Source organism: Solea senegalensis, linkage group LG16 (genome assembly GCF_019176455.1).
Source record: "Solea senegalensis isolate Sse05_10M linkage group LG16, IFAPA_SoseM_1, whole genome shotgun sequence".
Classification (NCBI taxonomy): Eukaryota; Metazoa; Chordata; class Actinopteri; order Pleuronectiformes; family Soleidae; genus Solea; species Solea senegalensis.
In genome coordinates this window covers 16,055,454-16,077,265 of record NC_058036.1, presented here as the reverse complement: position 1 = coordinate 16,077,265, position 21,812 = coordinate 16,055,454, and the positions used below count along the sequence as shown (strand labels likewise).

At 42.9% G+C, this 21,812-nt stretch overlaps 1 protein-coding gene across 2 annotated transcripts in view; it reads right to left on the bottom strand.

Annotated features, from left to right (window-relative positions):
* Nucleotides 1-20,985, bottom strand: part of LOC122783188 (ephrin-A2-like) — an 80,365-nt gene extending 59,380 nt beyond the window's left edge. Inside the window, exon 1 of one of the 2 annotated variants that reach the window (XM_044047847.1) lies at nt 19,825-20,985. In XM_044047847.1, the coding sequence (XP_043903782.1) occupies nt 19,825-19,967 (143 nt within the window). In that variant the 5' untranslated portion in view covers nt 19,968-20,985. The remainder of the gene's footprint in view (nt 1-19,824) is intronic. The other variant, XM_044047848.1, reaches the window with a different exon arrangement.
* Nucleotides 20,986-21,812: the final 827 nt, after the last annotated feature.

Sequence of the window (21,812 nt, the reverse complement as noted above, 5' to 3'; positions counted from 1 at the left end):
GCCTATTTGCTGACTCTTTACAGTGATGAGGTGAACAGTTGATTTATTATCCTGTCACCACAAAACCCACTTACACTTACAGGAGCGTCACCAGTCCCTTTTTTTTCCTATTAAATGAAACAGACCCAGTTTTGTGGCCAAAAAAAAAAAAACTCCACTGTAAATGGTACAAAGTCCAACTGCTACAAAAAAAAAAATAATATGGAACATTTATTATGTTCTGTGCCTTTTTATGATGTCATTTCATAAAGGTTTCCAGACACATTTCTATGGAAATAATGTGCTACCTCCCTCATATACGTGAATATCCAGTGAACATTTTACTGCCAGGTGTAAAACGGGACCACGTTTCATATGAGAGCGTCTCACACCAGCCACAGGCCACACGAATTAACCAGCACAAGCACATTTTTGCATGACTGCAATTACGCAACTATTTGTGCTATTGGAAAAAGTCCAACAGTTTCCGAAAGCTGAGAAGTTGCACGTCCAAACCAATATATGGTTATTGCGGCGATCTCACTCGCGCTGTTGCAGGAAGCCGATGAATCAGCGTCTTTGTCACCAGAGAGGAGAGAGTTGGAAAACAACGACTGTACTTAGTTTCCATTTTTTGGCCTGTTTTTGGACACAGAGACAAAAACAAATGTTTTATACCTTTTTTCTAAATAACTTTTTGGTTTTCTTCAGTTTAAACTGTTAATACACTACTTTAATGTGCAGTAAATTGTAAATAACTGCCAGATCTTGAAAGTTGTTCTGGAAAAATGGGCAAAAGCACTTACTCACAGAGGGTTTTCTGGCCCTTTTATGGTTAAAATAAGCTCATATTAGGAGAGGATGGTAAATAAAGTTGTAAAAATAAGTAGAAATAATACATCTCTAAAGAATAACATAGACGCAATATTGAATTAAAACTCTACCATGTCTGAATAAGCAAAGCAGCTTGCTCTTGCTGTGTGTCTATGTGCACAAATACACACTCAAGGTTAAGCTCAAGGACCCACCATCACCAGCCGTCATCTCAATATGAACCTCTTCTCTAAATAATTACTGTCCAACTAAGTGTTTTAAATCTTACAGGATACTTGTTGAGTTCTTTTGATATATTAACTGAACTGATTAATGTGCCGTTAACTGGAGAACCCGCACTAACAGTGTAACGCATAAATAAATTAGAAATGAACTAAGATCTCTATTTGGAAACTAAAAGTGCCAACATTTCTGCCAAATGAATCAGTGTAGCGTCGCCCTTTCTGTAGTCTTGATGCAGCCTGGCTCTGCTGAGACATGTGTTCCCTCTCAGGCAGAGAGTGTGCATTAGTATAATTGAGTGTATGCAGCCAAAATACTGGATGCACAAACTTCCAGCAGAGCATTTTACTCTAAATTCACCGGGGTTCATTCTTTCCAGCATTAAATCATCCACTCACACCCACAAGTGACTGAACTGATGGAGCATTACGCCGCACGGACACTTGTGATTACGCTCCATTGTTTTCACTGTGACCAATCAGAGCCTTCAACCCACAACCAGCATCCAACACTGGCATCGCCACACACAGGAAGTGGGAAAGTAAAGGGTTAATAGTTTTTTTTGCTGTTGGTGAGCTGATGTTGATGTTAATATGACTACTGTAACATCAGAGAGCATTTTAAATGATCCTCTAAAAACAGAATCATTACTGAGTTACCATCCGCTCCAGGCTGAGTTATCACTTACTGCCACCACACACACACACACACACTCTCTCTCTCTCCATCTCCCTATGCTCTAACACACTGAAATTAGTGAGAACACCCAATTTGTGAACCCGTTAACAAAAGGAGATTAACACCCCTCCTGTTGCCAGTGGTTCTTCTGCCCTGTGGCGTTTTTCACCCCGTGTCGGAGGAAGAAGAAAACAAACAAACAATCAAACCGTGTTTACCCCGTCCCTCTTTTGATGAAATAAAAAATACGGCATGCTGTCCCGCGCGGTGCGAAGCAAGGTTCGTGTACGTGTGACCGCAGGTATTTGCATCACTGCCCGAAAAAGGATGAACAACAAACGCTGTTCTTGAGTTCCCACCGATGCTGATCAAAAGTCATGTGACACAGCGGTGAACGCTGATTTAAACACATTCCCACTGATCAAAAACCCGTTTAAACCCCGGGTTTAACCCGTTTCCTTTTAACCAGTGGGAATCTCTCTCACACACACACACACACACATGCTTGATTTGCAAACACACAGAGCCACTATCACTTCTCTCTCACACACACACACACACACACGTGCATAGTCAATTACCCACATTCACACATGCTCAACTGAACAGTACTGTACATATATATATATATATATATATATATATATATATATATATATATATATATAGCCCCGCCCCCCCCACTCGCTCTCACACACACAAACACAAGCTGTGGCTCGTGTCTAATCTGCTCTCCAAAGATCAATAATTCATCGATCGACTCTTCAATAACGTTCCGAAATCAAACTTTCATGTGCGAGAAGGACTGTGTGAGAGCGATTTTAATACGGGGGAAATTAAAGTCGCAGCGGGGCTGCCATACATGCACATAATGCAACATGCATGAGGAGGTGAGGTGGAAGGAACAGATAGAAGTGGGGGGAGTCAAAGGTTGGGGAGTTTCTGCAGGGAGCATTTAGCGACACGAGCTCTGTGGCTCCTCTCCCGCTAATGGCTTTAATGAGCTTTGCGGAGTCACGGCTCTTTAAGACGCGGGCAGATCCACAGTGGGGGCACCAAAGAAGACATGGAACGAGGTAGACGTGGGGAGTGATTAATGGTTAGCCACTTAATAGAGAGGAAATCAGTGTTAGCAGGGATGTACCTAAGCTCACACAGGACCGACCACACACCTGCACACACAGTTGCACAGTGACCCACACACACTTACTCTACATTATTCACCTGTTTGGGAGCAAATGATGTAAGCCACGTGTCCGCGTCTGTGTTTCTACTTGGTGCTGACCCATTTTAGACAAACCCAACCCAGTTCACGGAGGACTGCTGGTCCTGACAAGGCCAGGGTTTCGCCCAAAGAGTGTAAAACACGCGCCCGCTCGTCTTCCAGCTCAGAGAAAGTCAGCGAGGGCATTTGAAGTGTGTTTGATCAAAAAAGAGAGTATGCAGCACCACTGGCAGATGCCACAGCCTATACTCCTCTCTGCACCTGGAGCCTGGAGACAGCAATACACCCCCCACCTCCCAATTTTCTCTATCTCTCTCTCCATCTCTCACTCTTTTCATCCTTATTTAACCTTTTCCATAATGTTTTCTGGTGATTCTGGATCCGTTCCCGTCCCTCTTTCACATTAAGGATTAAACCGTTAGTTGACCGTTAGACCTCACATTTGGGCAGAGATGTATAAAGTACTTGAGTAAAAGTACAAGTACACAAGTATCAAAAAGTGACTACAGTAGAAGTTGAAATGTTCTGTAAGCGCCACACTTAAGAGGAAGTACTAAAGTATTCAACATTTTTTGGACTTCCACTTCAGTGTGGCAAGTGGTTTATTTTAAAATGTACTACTCAAGTACTGAAAGTAAAAGTATTGTGTTATGTAGTAATTAAAGACAGCAGTCAAAAGTTTGAATATCATATCAGCGTGACATAGGCTTTACGATAGCCAGCTAGCTAACGTTAGCTAGCAGCTAAGTGCAGCATGTCAGGAACCGTGGGTGGCTAGCTACTTAGCTAGCGCTTACTAGCATTTGTGTATTATAACTAAACGTGATATGTTTCCTTCAAATTTGAATTTTTGAAGGCCATTATTTCACAAAACATGGAAAAACATATTGGAGTAAAAGTATCACAAGTGTACAAGTGGAAGTAGGAGAAAAAACAAATACTCCAGTAAAGTACAGATACAGCATTTTGGCAGTAGTTCTACTGCGTTACTCTACATCTCTGCGTATGGGCTACTTTTCATATTCACCTAACAGTGCTGAAACAGAAGTGAAAAAGAAAACTTCCTCCGGGACAATCGATGGCGGGAGGGAAAAGTAAACACACCACATTTTCACACTAGATATAAAATGTGTCCCCAAATGTGATTAAATCCTGCAGAGCTGCAGGAATTCACTGGCCAAATACAATTGTTTCTTGACAGACGCTCCCAGAAGTGCCAAATCATCATGAATTGATTGCAAAAAAAAACCCCAATGAGTCGCACCGAGTGAATGAATAACGTGAATAATAATCGCAACATGATTTTTTATGACCACGCTGTGTGGTTCATTTAAATCCACTCTTTTATCGTCTCAACAAATCACACAGTGATGGCTTGTGACACCAGTCTAATTATCGGAGACACATGACTGACAGTTTTTCAAAGTTCATATCGAGCATCGTTCCTTTTTATAATGTGGCCTCAGTCTGGGGAAAAAAAAAAAAAAATCCAAAAATACCCAAAAAGGTTCCTGAGAGCCACATTGCTTGTTAGGCACATATAATTCACCAGTGTGAACTATAAATAAATGAGTTTCTGTTTCTTCCTTCCCTCCTGTGACTGGCTTCACCTCAGGCTTTGGATGATTGGTGCCACGCAGCAGCCACTTGTGTCCACGCGTCCACAGAGAGGAATAAAAACTGCAGACACTGGCACTTTGTGCAGGAGCTCTCTGTTTGTTCAGAGACTGATACCTCCTATAAGGAAGCGCTTTCTTCCAGTGCAGCAGCTATGAAGGATGTCGGCACAAAGGCTCGGCGAAGAACAGAGCCCTTCTGCAGCCCCTTTAGTAGTCAGGGATGAGAGGATGAAGAAGAAGAAGAAGAAGAAGAAGAAGGGGGAAAGTATAGCAGTCGCCTCAGAAGTAAACATGAGGTGAGGAAAATTCACCAGCCTTTGATTGAGCTCTTCACACCGGTGTAAGGTTCATTTTTGTTTGCTTTTTTTTTTACGCTGAAATTACTTACACTCACTTGAGTTACACCTTAAATCTGCAGGGCATGACTATTACATTTTTTGTTTATTTATTTATTCAGTCAGTCAGTCATCATCTACCGCTTTATCCTCAACCAGAGGGTCGCGGGGGGTGCCGTGCCAATCTCTGCTACATCGGGCGATAGGCGGGGTACACCCTGGACAGTTCGCCAGTCCATCGCAGGGCCACACACACAACTAGAGACAAACAACCATTCACGCTCACACTCACTCCTATGGTCAATTTAGAGTGTCCAATTTACCTATTATTTATTTATTCATTTAATAATAATAATTATTATTATTGTAATTTGTTTCTCACCGATCTGCACAAATATCACACAGTAATCACTTTAAACACGTTTTTTTGAATGAAAATGAGAATAATGACCATTCCCCCCGATAACGCGAATCATATCGCAGTCGCAATCCCTGTCAAAATAACCGCAAATTAGACCTCTGATTCATTTTATGTCAAGATGGAGGCGACAGCTGCATTGCGACAGGAAGTGTCAAAGTTCCAGAAGTCGACTCTACAGCTCAAAACTTTTATGGCGATAAATGCTTCTAGCCTCCAGCCGCTCCCTCAGTCAGGTCTGATAGTTTTACTTGACGGAGGCTGTTTTCGGACGACACATATTAGCGCTGCTAAATCACAAAGCAGAAGCAGAATAATAACATCAACACAAATCTCCAACGGCAAGCATACACACATCTGTTCACGCACACACACGCACACACACACACACACACACAGTGAATGAAGGAACTAGATTAGGAGATATCGCTGTTGTCTGTGGAGTGAAGCCCCAAACAGGTGCACATGTACAAAAAGGTGTGGACCACAAAGGAAAGAAATGAACAAACCCGTCTTCATTTGTGACATAACACCTCTGCGTGTCTGTGTCGCTGAGTTACAGGTGACGCCTCAAAAGGATGAAGCGATCTCATCGGCGGAGAGTCTCCCCCATTTTCCGTCGCTGCCGGAAAAAAAACCTAATAATTGCTCTGCATCTCCACTCTGCCTCTTCATTTTCCACAGAGGTGCCAACAAAGGGGAGAGTGAGGCAGACAGGCAGACAGGCAGACAGGAGAGTTATGTGGCAGCTGGGTAAGATTGGTGAACGTGTGGAGAGACAGAAGAGCCGAGCACAAAGCAGGTACTCATCATTTCGTAATCTCCGGGCTGCCTTTTGTAATCACGCGGTCTCAGTGTTGCCATCATCATATTCATCAGACGAGTATACTCGTCGACATTAATCATCCTCATGATCAAAAACACCGAAACACAGCCGCCTCTTCGTCTTCATTATCCCACAATCACTTTCAAAAAGAAAAGAGACCACATCCTATTCATTTTAGGGTTGATTTAAAAAAGTTATTGTTAAAGGCTTCTTATCTCTGTAAATCACTTTTAAAAGACCCACCTCAGCCGACCACAGTCAACACGGACCCTTCTATCTAGATTTTCACCATTTTATTGTATTACTATTTTACTTTTATGCTTTTATTGATTCTAGGTTGTATACCTTTTATGTTGCCTTTAACTCTACCAAGCATGTGGTGCTCATGCGGCACGAAGCCGTGGGAATAATACACAACTCATATCCGGGCTTTAAAAAATGCATTTTTTCATAAAACTGTGACATATTTAAAACATTTCACACCTTTTTGCTCAGGTGCATTTATACAGTGGGTGATTGTTTTCTTTTTTTTGCCTAGGTTGTGCTGAATAAAAGGATATAAGACACTCTACGTTGCACTTCTTCTTATAGTAATGGAAAAAAGCAGCCAAAATGCTCTGTGTTCTAAGTTGTTTTTAAATATGCTCTAGAAAAGTTGACTTGACTTTCTCTGTCATCCTTTTTTTTTCCTTCATATATCATCATCTTAACTCTTTACCGGGCAAAGGACTATATTTGGTAACTTCCACAGACGAAGCAGTACCGAAAGGCAGTACTTCATCACTGAGCGCCCTATTAAAGGCTTAACCATGTGGCTGGGACCTGGTTAAGAAAATATTAACCAACCACTTGTCTTCATAACACACAACTGGTCTGCGGCTGTCTTTATACGTCATCTTCTCTTTACATAACACACACACACACACACACACACACACACACAACAGTATGATCAACAATATTTCCTCACCGTCAAAACTAAAATAAAAAATCACTCATCATCATCACATTCACCTCTATTTCCTCACACTATCACCACGTCTCATCATCACCATCCTCACCATAACACTACAATCAATAACACGGATCATTCTCGTTATCAAAAACATGAATCATCATCATCATCACACCATCAGAAAAAAAAAACGCTTTCGTCGGTGGCGTCTTTATCATCGTTGCCATGTTCATCATATTCACCCCCTAACCTCTTTATTCTAACACTTTATCACCTCCATTACAACAGTAATGAATTAGAGAAAGCACTTGGAGAGCACATTTAGGGGGCGACAGTGGCAGAGCGAGGCCTTTGGGGTTCATTCCTGGCTCCGAAAGAGTATGAGAGATGTATGAAAGTGTGAGTGAATGACAAAACTGTATGTGTAACTGTGTAAAGCAGCTATGTATATGTATATAGATGTATATGTGTGTGTATATATATGTATATATATATTCATACATACATATATACACATATACATGTACTTATATACACACATACATATATGTATGTATGTATATGTATGTATGTATATATATATTCATACATACATACATATATGTATATATGTATGTATGTATATATATAAACATATATACACATATATATGTATAAATATACACACATATGTATGTATACAGTACATATGTATGCAGTACATATGTATACAGTACATATATATGTATATACATATATACATACATACACATATACATATATGTATATATGTATATATATACATATGTATATGTGTATATATGTATGTATATATTCATACATACATACACATATACATGTATATATATACATACATATACATACATACATGCATACATATATGCATGCATGCATACATACATACATACATATATATACATATATACATACATACATACATATACATACATATATACATACATACATACATACATATATATATAGAAGAAACGATAACGAGATTACGATTCTCTGGCAAAAAATTTTCACAACTCGAAATGAACCAAACATTCAAGTAAAGTGCCAAACAGTGTGATTTCTTTAAGCCCTGAACATGGCCCTCCACAATGGGCTTATTGTTATTATTATTGTTGTAGTGGCTTAAGTGACATATAGTGAGTATTCCCGCTAGGTCAGCGCGTGACGTCATAACCGGGGAAAATGCGCAACGTCGTCCATTTTGATTTTATTTCTTCTCAGCACGCACTTTCAGACGGGCTTCACCTCCACTGAATCACGTGACGTAGATGCGCTTCGTATGTTGAGGAAGAGGGCAGCGGCGAGGACCGCGTTTGGAAAACAGGACCGTTTCATTTGCGATGCATAAAATCGCTGTCTGTCATTCAGAAATGAGACGAATCGAGAAATTCAAAACAAAACAAAAACATCACACCCGTGGAGAAGGTAATAATATTAACTCATTCTCAAAAAACCTTGTTTGGCATCGTCATCGACAAACCCATCGACACAAAAATCACTCACAATGCCACCGTCAACTTCATCATCATCATCATCATCATCATCTGATTTGATTTCTTTTGATCACGCACTCACTGATGCATGAACCGTCTGAGAGACGAGACACGTTCCCTTGTGCTGGAAGGAAAACTCTCTGGTCCTCGCACTCCTGCAATCACCACCACCATCATCATCATCATCATCATCATTAGCATAAATATAATCAACATTTCATGAAAACATTAACTGTGGTGAACACCATCCCTATCATCATCATCATCATCATCACCTTCACTTTCCTCATCAAAATTTTAATCACTATCATTTCGTCCCCAACTGTGTTTATTACCCTTATTATCGTCATTACCTTTATAAACACTACAATCATCGCAGTCGTGGTCAGCGCTGATTTCCGAAGTCTCGGAAATTCACGTTTCCTTGAAGACGCGCTGGTTTGGAAATGAGATTCTTCTAAAATCAAACAGTCGTTTAGATTCATTTCGCACAATCCCAGTGTTAATTTACACATCATCCCCTAAACTGATGCTTTTTAAGCCAGAAAAAAAAAACTTTGTTCCAAAGTCTCGATGAACAATGAGAACTTTGGTGCATTGAATTGATCTGGAATCTGTCCTGGGGGGGTTTTAATGCACTGTTTACTGTCGGAAGACTAATTTCCACTCTTGCATTGTGCAATAAGCATATAAGATCATCACCATCATCATCTATCTAACACCTGCTCTCATTTCCAGCCCCGTCTTTATCATCACGGTGCCATTAGTCTCCCCCTCTTCATTACTCCACGAGGCTCAATATCATCACGACTGTCACCTGTTCTCACCCTCTATCTGGATGCACATCAGATTAGTGGCTAGTTTTTTTTTTTTAATATAAACCCCACCCCAGGGGGGTCTTCCTTCAGCCCGGGATTAGACCTGAGGTGAGGATTAATCTGCAGGTAATGAAGAAAACTGCAGCTCAGACAAAATTCACACAGGAGAGCGCAGAAGGTGGCGCGCGCCCGGAGACCTCAGAGAGTCGTAGAAGAATCAGAGGACCGGGTTTGTTAGCGGCACCAAAGCAGAATTAAGCAGCGACAAATTCATGAGAGCGCTGCAACATCTGTTGCTTCTGCCTTATTATGTCCCATTAGCATAGTATAAAATGGGAGGGGTTTGTTTACGATGCACCCGTTCTGGATCAGATCAAGGTAGCTGGGCATCTATTACTGGCTCAGACGATTTCTCCATTGCCTTCACTGATGAATTACAATGCAAATGAGTCACTCCCGCCTCCTGTTGTTTGACTTACTCCTACTGTTTGAGAATCTACTGGGGATTCTTTCTTCCTCTTTTTTGGACTAAGATGATAAGAAGTTGTTTTTTTATTATCGCTCCAGTACACACACACACACTCACACACACACACACTCGTACAAAACACAAGTCAAGAGTCCCGCGACGCTTCTGTGTGGGCTTCGCAGTGCGAAATTCTTACGGATGAACTCGGGTGACCAAAACTCCTCGCAAAATGAACAAAATCAAAAAGAAGCAGAAGTTGCCAGGGTCGGCTCTTAATTGAGATTGGTCTCCACCGCAGTGATGAATTGCTCCATCTCCCGAGCACGTCATCTTTCTTCTCTATGCTAAAAGCCAATTTTCTCCCTCTAAAAGCTCTGTGCGCACCAAAGGGCATCCTGAAGTCTGAGCGAAGCTTCATGCTAAGGGCCAGTGTTTGCCATGTAATACCAGCCTCTCGACGCTCACCTGCTGGGGCTACCCAACCATGGTCTTACAGCTACTTTCTCTCCAGCTACTCCGCCGAATGTCTGCCTGACTCATAGCTGCGGAAGTAATGCGCGCTCTATCCTCAACACCACCACTTTCACTCTCATTTTTCCACCTAATTTCTCTTTCCTCTGCATCTCCGTTGCTTTACTTTGACTCCGTCTTCTGCCACAAACTCTCATTGTTTCACTTCAAGGGGGAAAAAAAATGGAAGAAAACAAATTCTGAAATGGCCTCGTCTTTGTGCTCAACTTTTTGTCCTTCTCCAGATTAATCCTTCAAGCAGATCTCTCCATTTCCTTTTCACAGTTTTGTCTTCTTCCCCCCTCTCTCTCTCTCTCAGTCAGACTCTGAGGCCTGGCCAGACAGTAGTGTTACGTGTTATTATCACCCTCCAGCTGCTCTAAATGAAGACTGAGCGGCTGAGGTCCCATCAGAGTCTCCGGCACACTGCACTGAAACAGAGTCCTATTCTTCTTGCTCGGCAAACACAATCAGCTCAACCAGCCCCAAAACCTGAGGAAAAAAAATATGAGACGGAAGCAGAAACAAGGATGGAGCAGGAATGACAATGCCATTGTTCACTATGTGCAGAGTGGAGTCTGGCATCTTTCATATTCTGGCCTGGTATCTCCCTACTTTGTCCTCTCTTATTCATGCTTTCATTCCCTTGTCCTCTCTGTTGGCCTCTCCATCTTTTCCTAACACCCCGGGCTCACTGACTTTATCTCCCGCCTTTTCTCTCTCTCTCTCTCTCCCTCTCTCTCTCTTCATTAAGAGAACAACTCCAGGGATCTCCCCGGGTTGTTTCGGAGCACTTGCATCATCATCATCATCATCATCATCATCCCTGCCACGGTCGTTATCGCCGACAAAGCTCATTAGAGGAAGGTACAGCAAACAGCATCTTCGCTCATTCCTCCGCCTCGTACCTGCGCCCCGCATGTACGATCAAATGTGTGCGTGGGGGTGAGTAAACATTTCGTATCGCATTACAGATTCAGAGCCATGCTGCTGACATACTAAACAGATCATTACACTCCTATGGGCAGATCAAATGATGATGATGATGTTCTGCAGCGGGCAGAGACACTGGAGGGCAGGACTGAATATCTGACAGGAGTGAGAGATGCATAGCATAAGGGCTGGTTGCACTCGCTCTGGGGGGGGTTTTGGGGGGGTAAAAATTTAATGACATGGATTATGATTCTAATCTTCTACCTTAACGACAGGATGAAGAAAATCCTTAATCCTAAAATGAGAGTGGGGATATCATGGCCGTGGAGACATTAAATGGTACGACCGGTCAGATTTCTCCACCCCGGACATTGATTTCCATTTCGACTTGATACATGACACATGACTGTCAGTGCAAATTAGCACAGCGGCCTTTATACGGTCATCTGCTTGTCATGAAGAGGTGAAGATCAGGTGACGATACGTTATAAAAATAGAGTCCAAATCGATACATTATGCACGAGCTAAATTCTCCCGTCATTTTAGATTCCCACCCCAAAAAAAATGCCCTTGCCATGCAATTTGTCCGCCGTTCAGGAACTTCATGTTTATTGAAACTTCACGGGGAAACAATTAGTTTTGTTTATTTAAGTGCGGCCGACAGGAAACAGCGAGATTTACTTCGCGGCTTTTGTTGAAAGTTCTGGGACTGCGACCCATTTCTCTTTGTGATAAAATATTCAGCAGATTATATTTTTGGTTTATAGGAAAACACATCGTTCTAAAAGGCTCATAATTCTTACCCAGAAGCCATTTTGATGTCCTCAAAACAGCCTCTCTTTTTTTTTTTTTAAACATTTTAGCTTGTCAAAGCAGAAAAAGCACAGGCGTAATTAATCACATCACCAACACTGGGCCAGGGATTCAGCATGCACAATGAGTGTGTCTTTGGAACAACTAAATGTAAAACAGCCATCGTTAATGTAATCTGTGTTTAAAAGTCAATGTGGCTGCTGTGTCGCTGCTAAGTCCAGAGATATTACTGAGGGATCACGATGAGACTTTCTACACATTTAGTTTCAGGATGTTTATCACTTATTTGATGTAGTGTTAGATAAAATTCCAGTGCTTTAATTTTAACGTTAATCCAAGGAGGTTGTTTTCGGTGTAGTCTATCTTTCTGTCTCTCGCCAGTTCGGTCAGTAGCTACGCATTTTTTCACGTTTCCATTAAAGGAATACTTCACCCATTTGCTTTTTATTACTAGCATAGAGGTTGGTATTTTTGAAAAAATTATGCTCAGTCCAGAAATATCTTCCTTCTTTTCTTTGTTACGTGCCCACCAGTGACACTTGGTCCTGTTAGCGTAACTGTTAGCAAAGAAACAAAGAAAAGAAGGAAGATATTTCTAATGTAAACAGTGTCCGCCATCTTTGCTAACAGTTACGCTAACAGGACCTATTGGACGATACCAGCTGTCAATCACAGTAGTGTCCACTCATAAGTGTCCTACCACATCTGTCCTCACAAAGGTAACATTTGAGAGCATCAATGCCACATTGTAAATCTAGTGAAAATTAGGCGAATCGTTCCATAGACTTCAATTCAAAATGACTTTTTGCAATAAAACAAATGACTTTTGTGGAATAAATTCTTTCTTTCGGAATGACTTCACCAACTTAATCATCTTTTTTTTTTGGTATATGGTCCATGACGAGGACAGAGGGAAGAATCCAGAAAGAGGCAGTGATGCAACACTACACTACTACAACCAACTGCTGTAAAACACCAAAAAACAACTGACAGTGAGAGCACATTTGCTCCATTTTGACAACAACAAAACAGACGTTCAATAACAGGGGCAGGATGAATGATTGCATCAATAAAATGATCACATTTCTCCACGACTAATTTGAAAAAGGTGTGGAGAAAATGCACTGTGATGTGTTCTTACCTAATATTTGTGTTTATTTGATGACTAAGACTCAAATATTCTGTTTTAGAACATGAAAAATGTGCCAATGTTTTTTTGTGAGACTTCCAGAGAGGTCAGAGTGCAGCTGCACTGTTTCATCACACAGGCCTAGTTTGTTCAAGCCAATGAATAAATGTAGAAGATCCCGCATCGCCGTGCCGCATGTTGTATGTTTCATACAGTCACTCGGCTGCGAAGCCTCGGATTCATCTATATTCAGCAAAGGCAAAATATCATCTCCTTGGTCAAGACTCGTGTTCTGTCGGGAGCTTTTTTGACTTTCATGCTGTAACTTAAGTCGCTGGCAGTGCATTTCATATCAGCAAACAAACTGTTCCGAGCTCATGCGCCGGAATATTCGGACGACCTCCTCCTGCCAATCACTGTGTTTAATGTGCTGATGACTAAGAGATCAGCCACACTCGCTCGTGTTATGTAACTGTCTCTCCTGCTGAGCTTGGAGAATTCATTTGCAAGGCAAGAGCCTCGACTTTAATTACTCCCAAGTATCATATTTAGGTCCGTGTGCGAGGCTCCGGACATCGCAGATCTCTCGACATGACAAGGCGCAAACCTGCAGGCCACGGGTAGAACATGCAAATTGATGTAGCACAGGAGGAGGAGGAGTTCGCCCGGAGGCTGTGTGGACGGAGCAAGGTCCCGTTACAAGGAAAACATGCTAAGCACATCCCGGCACAGGACGAGCAGAGGAGGGGGGAGGAGGGGAGAGGAGATAAGAGAGAGTGGTAGATGAGCGCTGGATAAGGGGGGAAGAAAAGGGAGAGGAGAAGATGGAGTGAAAGAGAGGCGGTGGGAGTGGGTGGTGGTGGCAGTGGTCGAGGATTTAACCCACGGGCAAGTTTGAGTCTGTCAGTAACTCACGCCATGTTAATTAGATGTAAATATGTGTGTGTGTGTGTGTGCACATATAAAACGTGTGTATACTTTATTTATACGAGTGTGTGGGCAAACTGTATAAGACACCTCTTCATCAAATGCTGCGTGCGTCTCCACGGAGACAGACTCCGTCCCGCAGAACGAGAGTGTCGTCAACCATCAGTGCTTCTCACTGACACGGAGTTCCTCAAAGACACAGAGATGAAGCGGCAGAGGAGAGGAGAGGAGAGGAGAGGAGGAGGAACAAAGAAGAAAAAGGGGGGAAAGAAAGTCTTTTGAAGGATAAACCATGGGATTAGATAAGGTGCTCCTTCTGGACCACTGAACCAGTGTGTGTGTGTCTGAGTGTCCGAGGGTGAATGTGAGGAGGAGAGCTCATTGCTCTGAGCACATTAGCTGCTTGGGGTGAACAAAGCCCCTCACCTGAAAGCTTATAAGAGCCAGAGGGGACTCAAATGTATGTGTGTGCATGTGTGTGTGCATGTGTGTGTGCGTGTGTGTGTGTGTGTGTACACACAGGCCTAAAAGGGAGAAAAATAAATAAATGGAGGCTTCCTAACCTTGTATTCAATGAACAGCCATTCTGGTTGTATGTAATTGTGTGTATGTGAGTTTGTGACCTAATTTTAGCTGCGAGTGGTGTGTAAGTGTGTGTGTGTGTGTGTGTGTGTGTGTGTGATCCTCCCCTACTCCTTCCTGCATGAGGCATAAATCCCTTTATGTGGGTCTGGGAGAAATCCAGATCCTGCTCCACTGTTGCGGCATTGTTGTGCTAATGTGTGTTACCGTACTTCGTTACTGTGCGCGGCCACGTATCTCATCACACCGGGGGGAGCGGACAACACTCGGAGCGGCGTGTGAATGGCGCTCCCCGCCGTGACCAAAAGCGGCCGGAGCTGTTTGAATTGGATTATCTAATACATTTTTCTATTATCCTGCAAGACCTTGAAAGAGATAGGCTTGTTGAGAGACCGCGGCGCTTGATAATAAAAGGGTCGGGCCAATTTGTAGTTTGCCTCCCCATCGCAAGCGGAGAGACGTTTGTATAACTCCTTTTTATTTATCTTGACTTATCCGGGTTAGTCTCGCCCGAGATGTAGGCGCTCGTACACGGACGGCGCGATTAATTAACAGGTGAACAAAAACAATTAAAACACACGTCACACGTGGACGGTGATTAAACCCCAGAGAGAAGTGGAACAAGCAAACGGGACAATATGGAGCAGCAGTGTCCCCAAAGCCACGGTGAAATGCCAATGTGTAAAAAGGTCAGTTCATTCAAAAACGCCCGCCTTTTACGAGCTCGCGTCACGTTCAAAGTGGGTGAATATCACACAATAATAGTATTGTAGCTGCACTTAAAATGACGGCAGTTAATAAAGAACTAAATTCACGTCACAGTCCTCCTCCCTCCTTGCAGGACGCTGGAAAACATCGTTATAGATTTACTGTCGGCGCCCAGATGTCACTTTAATTCGGTGACAGACATAAAGTCATTTAACAAAACACTAAATATGTTATTGACAGCGGCAGTAAATTTAGCCTCTAATTCAATTGAAGGTACAAGGACAAATAACCCTGTGAAGGCATGTTTATGATTCTGTTATATTTACTTCTCTAAGATTTAATTGTAGGGAATGAAGACGTGTCATTTATTTATTTTTTTTATTGACGTTATCTTCTGTTAAATAAAATATATGGTTAAGTCTTAGACGTCTACAGCAGAAAAGTTAAAAATATTGATTCATAGTTTAGACATTTAACTATATATAATTTCCTTCAATATCAACAAAGCTTCAACATTTATTTGAATTATTTATTTATTTTAATTATCTGACATTTCATTTGGGCAAAAATGCCTATTAGAAATGACCCTGCAAGACAAGAAGTGCATGTAAGTGTTTTGAATACAAATAATCCGTGTCCTAATTCTAGTACAGGTCATTTAATCCGTTCTTAATCTGTATATAGTGTGCTTTAAAGTTTACAGCTGATGTGAAACTGGTCCAAACTAACATAGCGAACATTGTTCTTGGCACCGTTTGAGTAAAGTTGCCACACGTTTCCCTCTTTCACGAGAACGCCCTTGTCAGGATACGGATAAGTTTTGGACGAACACAAGAAGAGGCAACGCGTCCTGACGGCTCAACACAAGCTGGGCGCCGTGCGATCAATTAAGACGTGCAGATGTTCCCTTTCCCCGGGTTTAGGGTGTCATTTCCCTGCCTAAGACAAAAGCAGCTGTTTGGCTGTGACGCATCATTTTGCATTTGCTTATCGCGAGTTCCGAAATCAGACGATCGTGGCGAGATGAGGAAATCTGTTATAGAAGCAACATATGGTCAATTGTGGTGTTTTGATGACTTTTCACCTTAGAGAACACAAAGCAGATATATTTGACATTTGACCCAATGAACCAGTCAAAAGTAAGGAATGCAATACGTTTTTCGACCTCTCCCTTTATTTTATTGTTTATTAAAATAAATGTTTTAACGTTTGTTTACGAAATTACAGTCCGTTTTTGGCGGTGGTAGAAAGGTACATTCACTCGAGTGATGCACGATACAAAAACTCTTTCAATGAGTGAATCGTGGTGAATTTTGAGTATCGTGGTAATCGCTAACGGAGATACTGTTCGTTCCTTTATAACTCACCAACATACAGTCCTGGTGGTTTATTTATTTCTTAAAAAACTGCATCTTCCTATGATTTTATTAAATTGATTATTTTTGTCCTGTTTTAGTTAAAAAATTGAAAAAAAACATTTAAAAGAGTTTCTTTTTTTTCAATCATCGCAATAATATCGTGAATCGCAATTATTTCAGTCCGGATAATCACTACGGGAAATAAACTCCTACATGTACTATTAATCTATTCCTATCCGTCATTTCCTCTTCCTGGTACGATTCTTGGAATTTGTTGAACAGATTGTCAGAATTCTTTTTTTTTTTTGTGTAAACCAGAATCATGCATATTTAACAGAGACCGGGGGACGGGTTTTTCCCCGTTGTAAATCTCCTCATCTCCTCTCGTCTTTTCATCTCCTGCGAAGTTTCGCCGGCGACTTAGCCTCCAGATTAAAGCTGGAGAATGTATAATATTGTCAGAGGAAAATTCCCACAGGTACAGTCGCTGTGTGTGTGCAGCGTGAGCCTCAGCAGTGGCAGTGTCGATCAGCAGGAACCGAGCTCACCGAGCTCACCGAGCTCACCGGGGCTCCAGTAGCTTAGATTCCTTGCTTTAGTAGCAATGCATTTTTGATGCGTCCTCCCTTCAGCTCGCACTTCCCCGGACGACCCTCGACGGTAGAACAGCGCCCCCAGCATCGCGGCTTTGCGGGTATTTGTGTTTATATGTGTCCGTTTGGAGGAGGAGGAGGACAGAGAGACAAAATGAAAGACGGAAGAAGAGAGTGTGAGAGAGGTGGAAAGAAAGGGAGAAAATGTTCCCCCTTGCCTGTTAAATATTTGAGAAGGCTTCTGTGGAAAGTGATGCAGTCAGAGACAGTGCATGCGCTTCTATTTGTCCGCTCCTTATGACCTTTTTCCGCCATAAGCGCTGACCTTGACAGGACCAGGAGTCCTCGTCGAGGCTAAAGCCTGGTCCTAGTGAGGAATAATCTTATTTTGAAGAAACTGCTTTGAGTTTAGAGCCATAAGTAAAGAGCACTTTGTTTGGGCTGTTGAGATGAACAGTTAGTCAATGCAGGGTCCTAAAAAGAATAGCTGCACAAACCTCTCTGTGTGTGTGTGTGTGTGTGTGTGTGTGTTTGTGAGACACAGAGCGGCCGGTTTTGACTAATTCAGCCGTGAATCAGTGGGAGGAAGCACTGTTTATTTTTCTACCTGGGAAAACGAGGGAGGACAAAAACAAGGGGAGGAACAGAAAACGGGGGAGGAGGAAGGAGTTAGAAAGTGTGTGTGTGTGTGTGTGTGTGTGTGTGTGTGTGAGAGAGAGAGAGAGGGGACAAGGGAAACAGAGAGAGAGAAAGAAAAAGGCCGACCAGGTTGTCACAAACCATTAGACAGACAGAGCCAGTGTGCTCTGCCCCATGTCAATGAGAGGCTGGCCAAAGACAACTGTGTGTGTGTGTGTGTTGTGCATGTACATGCACATGCACATGCATGGATTCGGTTGTGTGGTGTGAGTATGTATATTTATATATATATATATAAATATGTATAGATAGTAAAATGTAAAATGACTTTAAAATCTGAAAAAAATCATTTCTGGCACAAGTTGCTAAAAACGTGGCGAAAAAAAAAGGTTACAACTGTGTGTGTGTGTGTGTACTTGTACGTTAGCATCTTTTCTGGTATAAACGCTAACCTCGTTTGGTCCTCGCGGAGACCAAAACCTGGTCTTAATGAGGAAGCGGTTACGTGTAGCGCTAATGGGGGAATTGTGGTTATGGTTAAAGTTCGGGTGAGACATTCACTGGTTTGGGTTAGGGTTAGGGCTACGTATTTGTACAGGCTGGACGTCAACGCAGTGTCCTAATAAGAACGGCTGCACAAACCCGTGTGTGTATGTGTGTGTGTGTGTGTGTGGGTGTTTAAGAGAAGGAGTTTGAGATAGACAGAGGGCGAGAGAAAATCTCTAGACATTGATGAGAAGAGGCAAGATGCCCTTATTGTCTAAAAACAAAAGACTCCCTGTGCCACATGCAGTGTGCATACTCATGAACACACTCCTTCATGTGTGTGCACCTGTGTGTGTGTCTTACTTTTCTTTGTAAACAGGACTATTACCATTACAACATTCGCCCCAAAACAGCATAAAGATATTTCAAGAGCGAGCAACACATGGCAGGCAGACAGACGGACAATGTCTCCAAAACACACACACACACATAGAGGACACTCGTGGACGTGGTGTGTTACGTGCCTGACCCTAAACCCGCGCTGAAACCAAGTCCAAACCATCAAAGACCTCCTCAGAGGGCCTCACAATAAGCCGAGTGTCAACATTGGTCATATTGGAAACACATTTAGCCATAAATACAAAAGAAGAGGAGTATTTTCTGCACCGGTATCAGCAAGAGGCAGATTACATCTATTTTAATATTTTATTGCCTGCTGGGGGGGCCCAAAATAAAGATGTGTGTAATTACTTTCTTCAGTACTAAAGTGCCGTTTAATGTGTTGTATTATTGCACATTTTGATTACACTTTTTCCCGGTGAACAAATGCTTTGTACGTTGAAGTGTGAGAAGTCCTTTGAGTTTACCAACAATCACAATAATCTGTACGTTTGTGTCTTTAAACGATTGTGTTTTCCAGCGCGGGGGGGGGGAAACAAATGGCAACCTTGCCAAGGACACTGAAATGGATTGAGTCAGCTCTGACAATAAGGGTTTGGAGCCAAAATGTGTCCCCGCCACATAATAAAAACAGAAACACACACACACACACACAGAACTGTCATTTTAAGGACTCTCATTCACTTCCACTCATTTGGTCAACCTATAAACAAAGCCTGACCATGACCAGTTAATGTCAAGCTTGAACCTTAACCTTAAACTCACACTTTACCCAGAAATAAGGGGTTGCCTCGTTAGGACCAGGTTTTGGGGTCCTGACGAGGTGATAAATACAAGAACACACGTTCTGAAACTCACTTGGGGTTGGAGCTGTTCCAGTAGACAGCGTGTCTGTCAAAGATGATCTTCTCCTCGGCCCACACGGACACCCAGGACAGGACCGTGAGCACCATCACCTCCATCACACACTTCTGTCCGAGCTGGCACAACATCATAGACATCCAGTGGAAATCTCGCTTCCTCTCTCTGTGTGTGTGTGTGTGTGTGGAAATGGGACCAGGTTTTCACTGCACCTCCGCTGCTGATGCTGATACTGATGCTGCTGCTGCTGCTGCTGCTGCAGAAACCCTCTCTAGATCATCGATGCCTGTGCGTATTTTGGACAAATCGGGTCTTGGCGCGATGCGCGGTGTTTCAAGTCATGCTGGACGGCCGGAATCCACTTTACAAACTCGGGGTCAGCTGCAGACGAAAGAGCGGCACTCGCATGCTATTTACAAAGAGATGCGTCTCTTCTGCAAGGTCCGAAACTTTTCTCCCATTACGCACAGCCGAGGGGGGAGAGAGAGAGACGGAGGGAGGGAGGGAGAGGTGCGCTACCTGGATGAGCTTCCAGAATTCATCCGTGGGTTGTTGTTCTGTCGGCGGCACCGTTACTCGTCAAAACACGGGAGACAACGATTGGCGGTCACATTTGTTTGCCCTGATTTTTTTTCTTTGCGCACGCTGCGTCCGCTCTCCTCTGATAAGCAACGGAGGGGGAAAAAAAACCACCGCAAAAACCGTGTCCGTCCACTTTAACCTTTTAAAAACGACTGCATTTGACGCAAATACATCCAACAAAGACGACGCGTTCAGTCACAAACTTGTCGCAGCTCAGCGGAGAGTCCGAATCCTCCTCCTCACGCAGCCGCACGCTCCCGCAGCTGCATCTCAACTTGCTGATTCTTCCGCTGGCTCCGGCTCTTTCTGGGTTTTTTTCTTTTCTTCTTCCTTTATTTATTTATTTTTTTATTTTTTTTATTTTTTATTTATTTTTATCCAACGTGTCTCCAGTTGCTGCCCGCACTTTGTTTTCGCTGTGCGTCACGGTCACAGAGGAACACTCAGCTGCTGATCACAGCTTCACTCCCAACAACACGCTCCGGCGCTACCTGCACTCACGGCGGCAACAAGACTCTCCAGCGCCCTGATTCGATGGAGCCTGAGTAGCCCCCACCCCCACATCCCTCTCTCTCTCTCTCTCCCTCTCCCTCTCTCTCTTCCCGAGTCGTTCTTTCCGCGCGGGCGGGGTCTGAGGTCTGAAGCCGTGCCGTGCCGCGAGAGTCACTGCGCACTGACCATACATATGGTCAGGACGCACTCAGGAAACTCCATGAAACATTAACTGAAAGTTTACTGACCCGACATGAATCCAGATGATCCATTCCGTGTTTTCTTTCTCTTTTTACCTCTGACCAGGTAAACAAATTAAAATATCTAAAAACCACGAGGCTAATGTTTTATTATCAATAATATTAGCGTTTTGTAGCGTTGTGCATTTACATCGGTCAAAACACTTTTTTCCACAGAAATCTGTATTTAAATATTGGAGTGACATCACCTCCAAGTTGACCGCATTCCAGTTGAGAAGTCGGAACTATTCAGTCAAAGTTACAGCCGTCTTGGAACCACATGTCTGGGTTACTCGGGGGAGAATGCGAGGTTGCTCCAAGTTTCCGAGTTAAAAAGATCCGAGGTGAAAGTAAGTCGGGTTTTTGCGGTACAAACTAAACGAGACAGTAGCACAACAATTCCCATGATCCTGTGCTGCTTCTTAAATACGGTCATTGAGAGATCGTGATCGGGGAGACCCCTGGTGGCCGACGTTGTACTGCATTGTCCCGACTGTACCGTGGATTTAAAAGTGAACGTAAATTCTCACTATTCACTATACACTACTTCCACCAAACTGCAGCGTTTGACCTTAGTCACACTTTCAAGAAATGAACGGGTAAGACTATATTACATCCAGCCACCACATGGAAAATATTCCCATCCATACACAAGCGCCCCCCCCTCCCCCC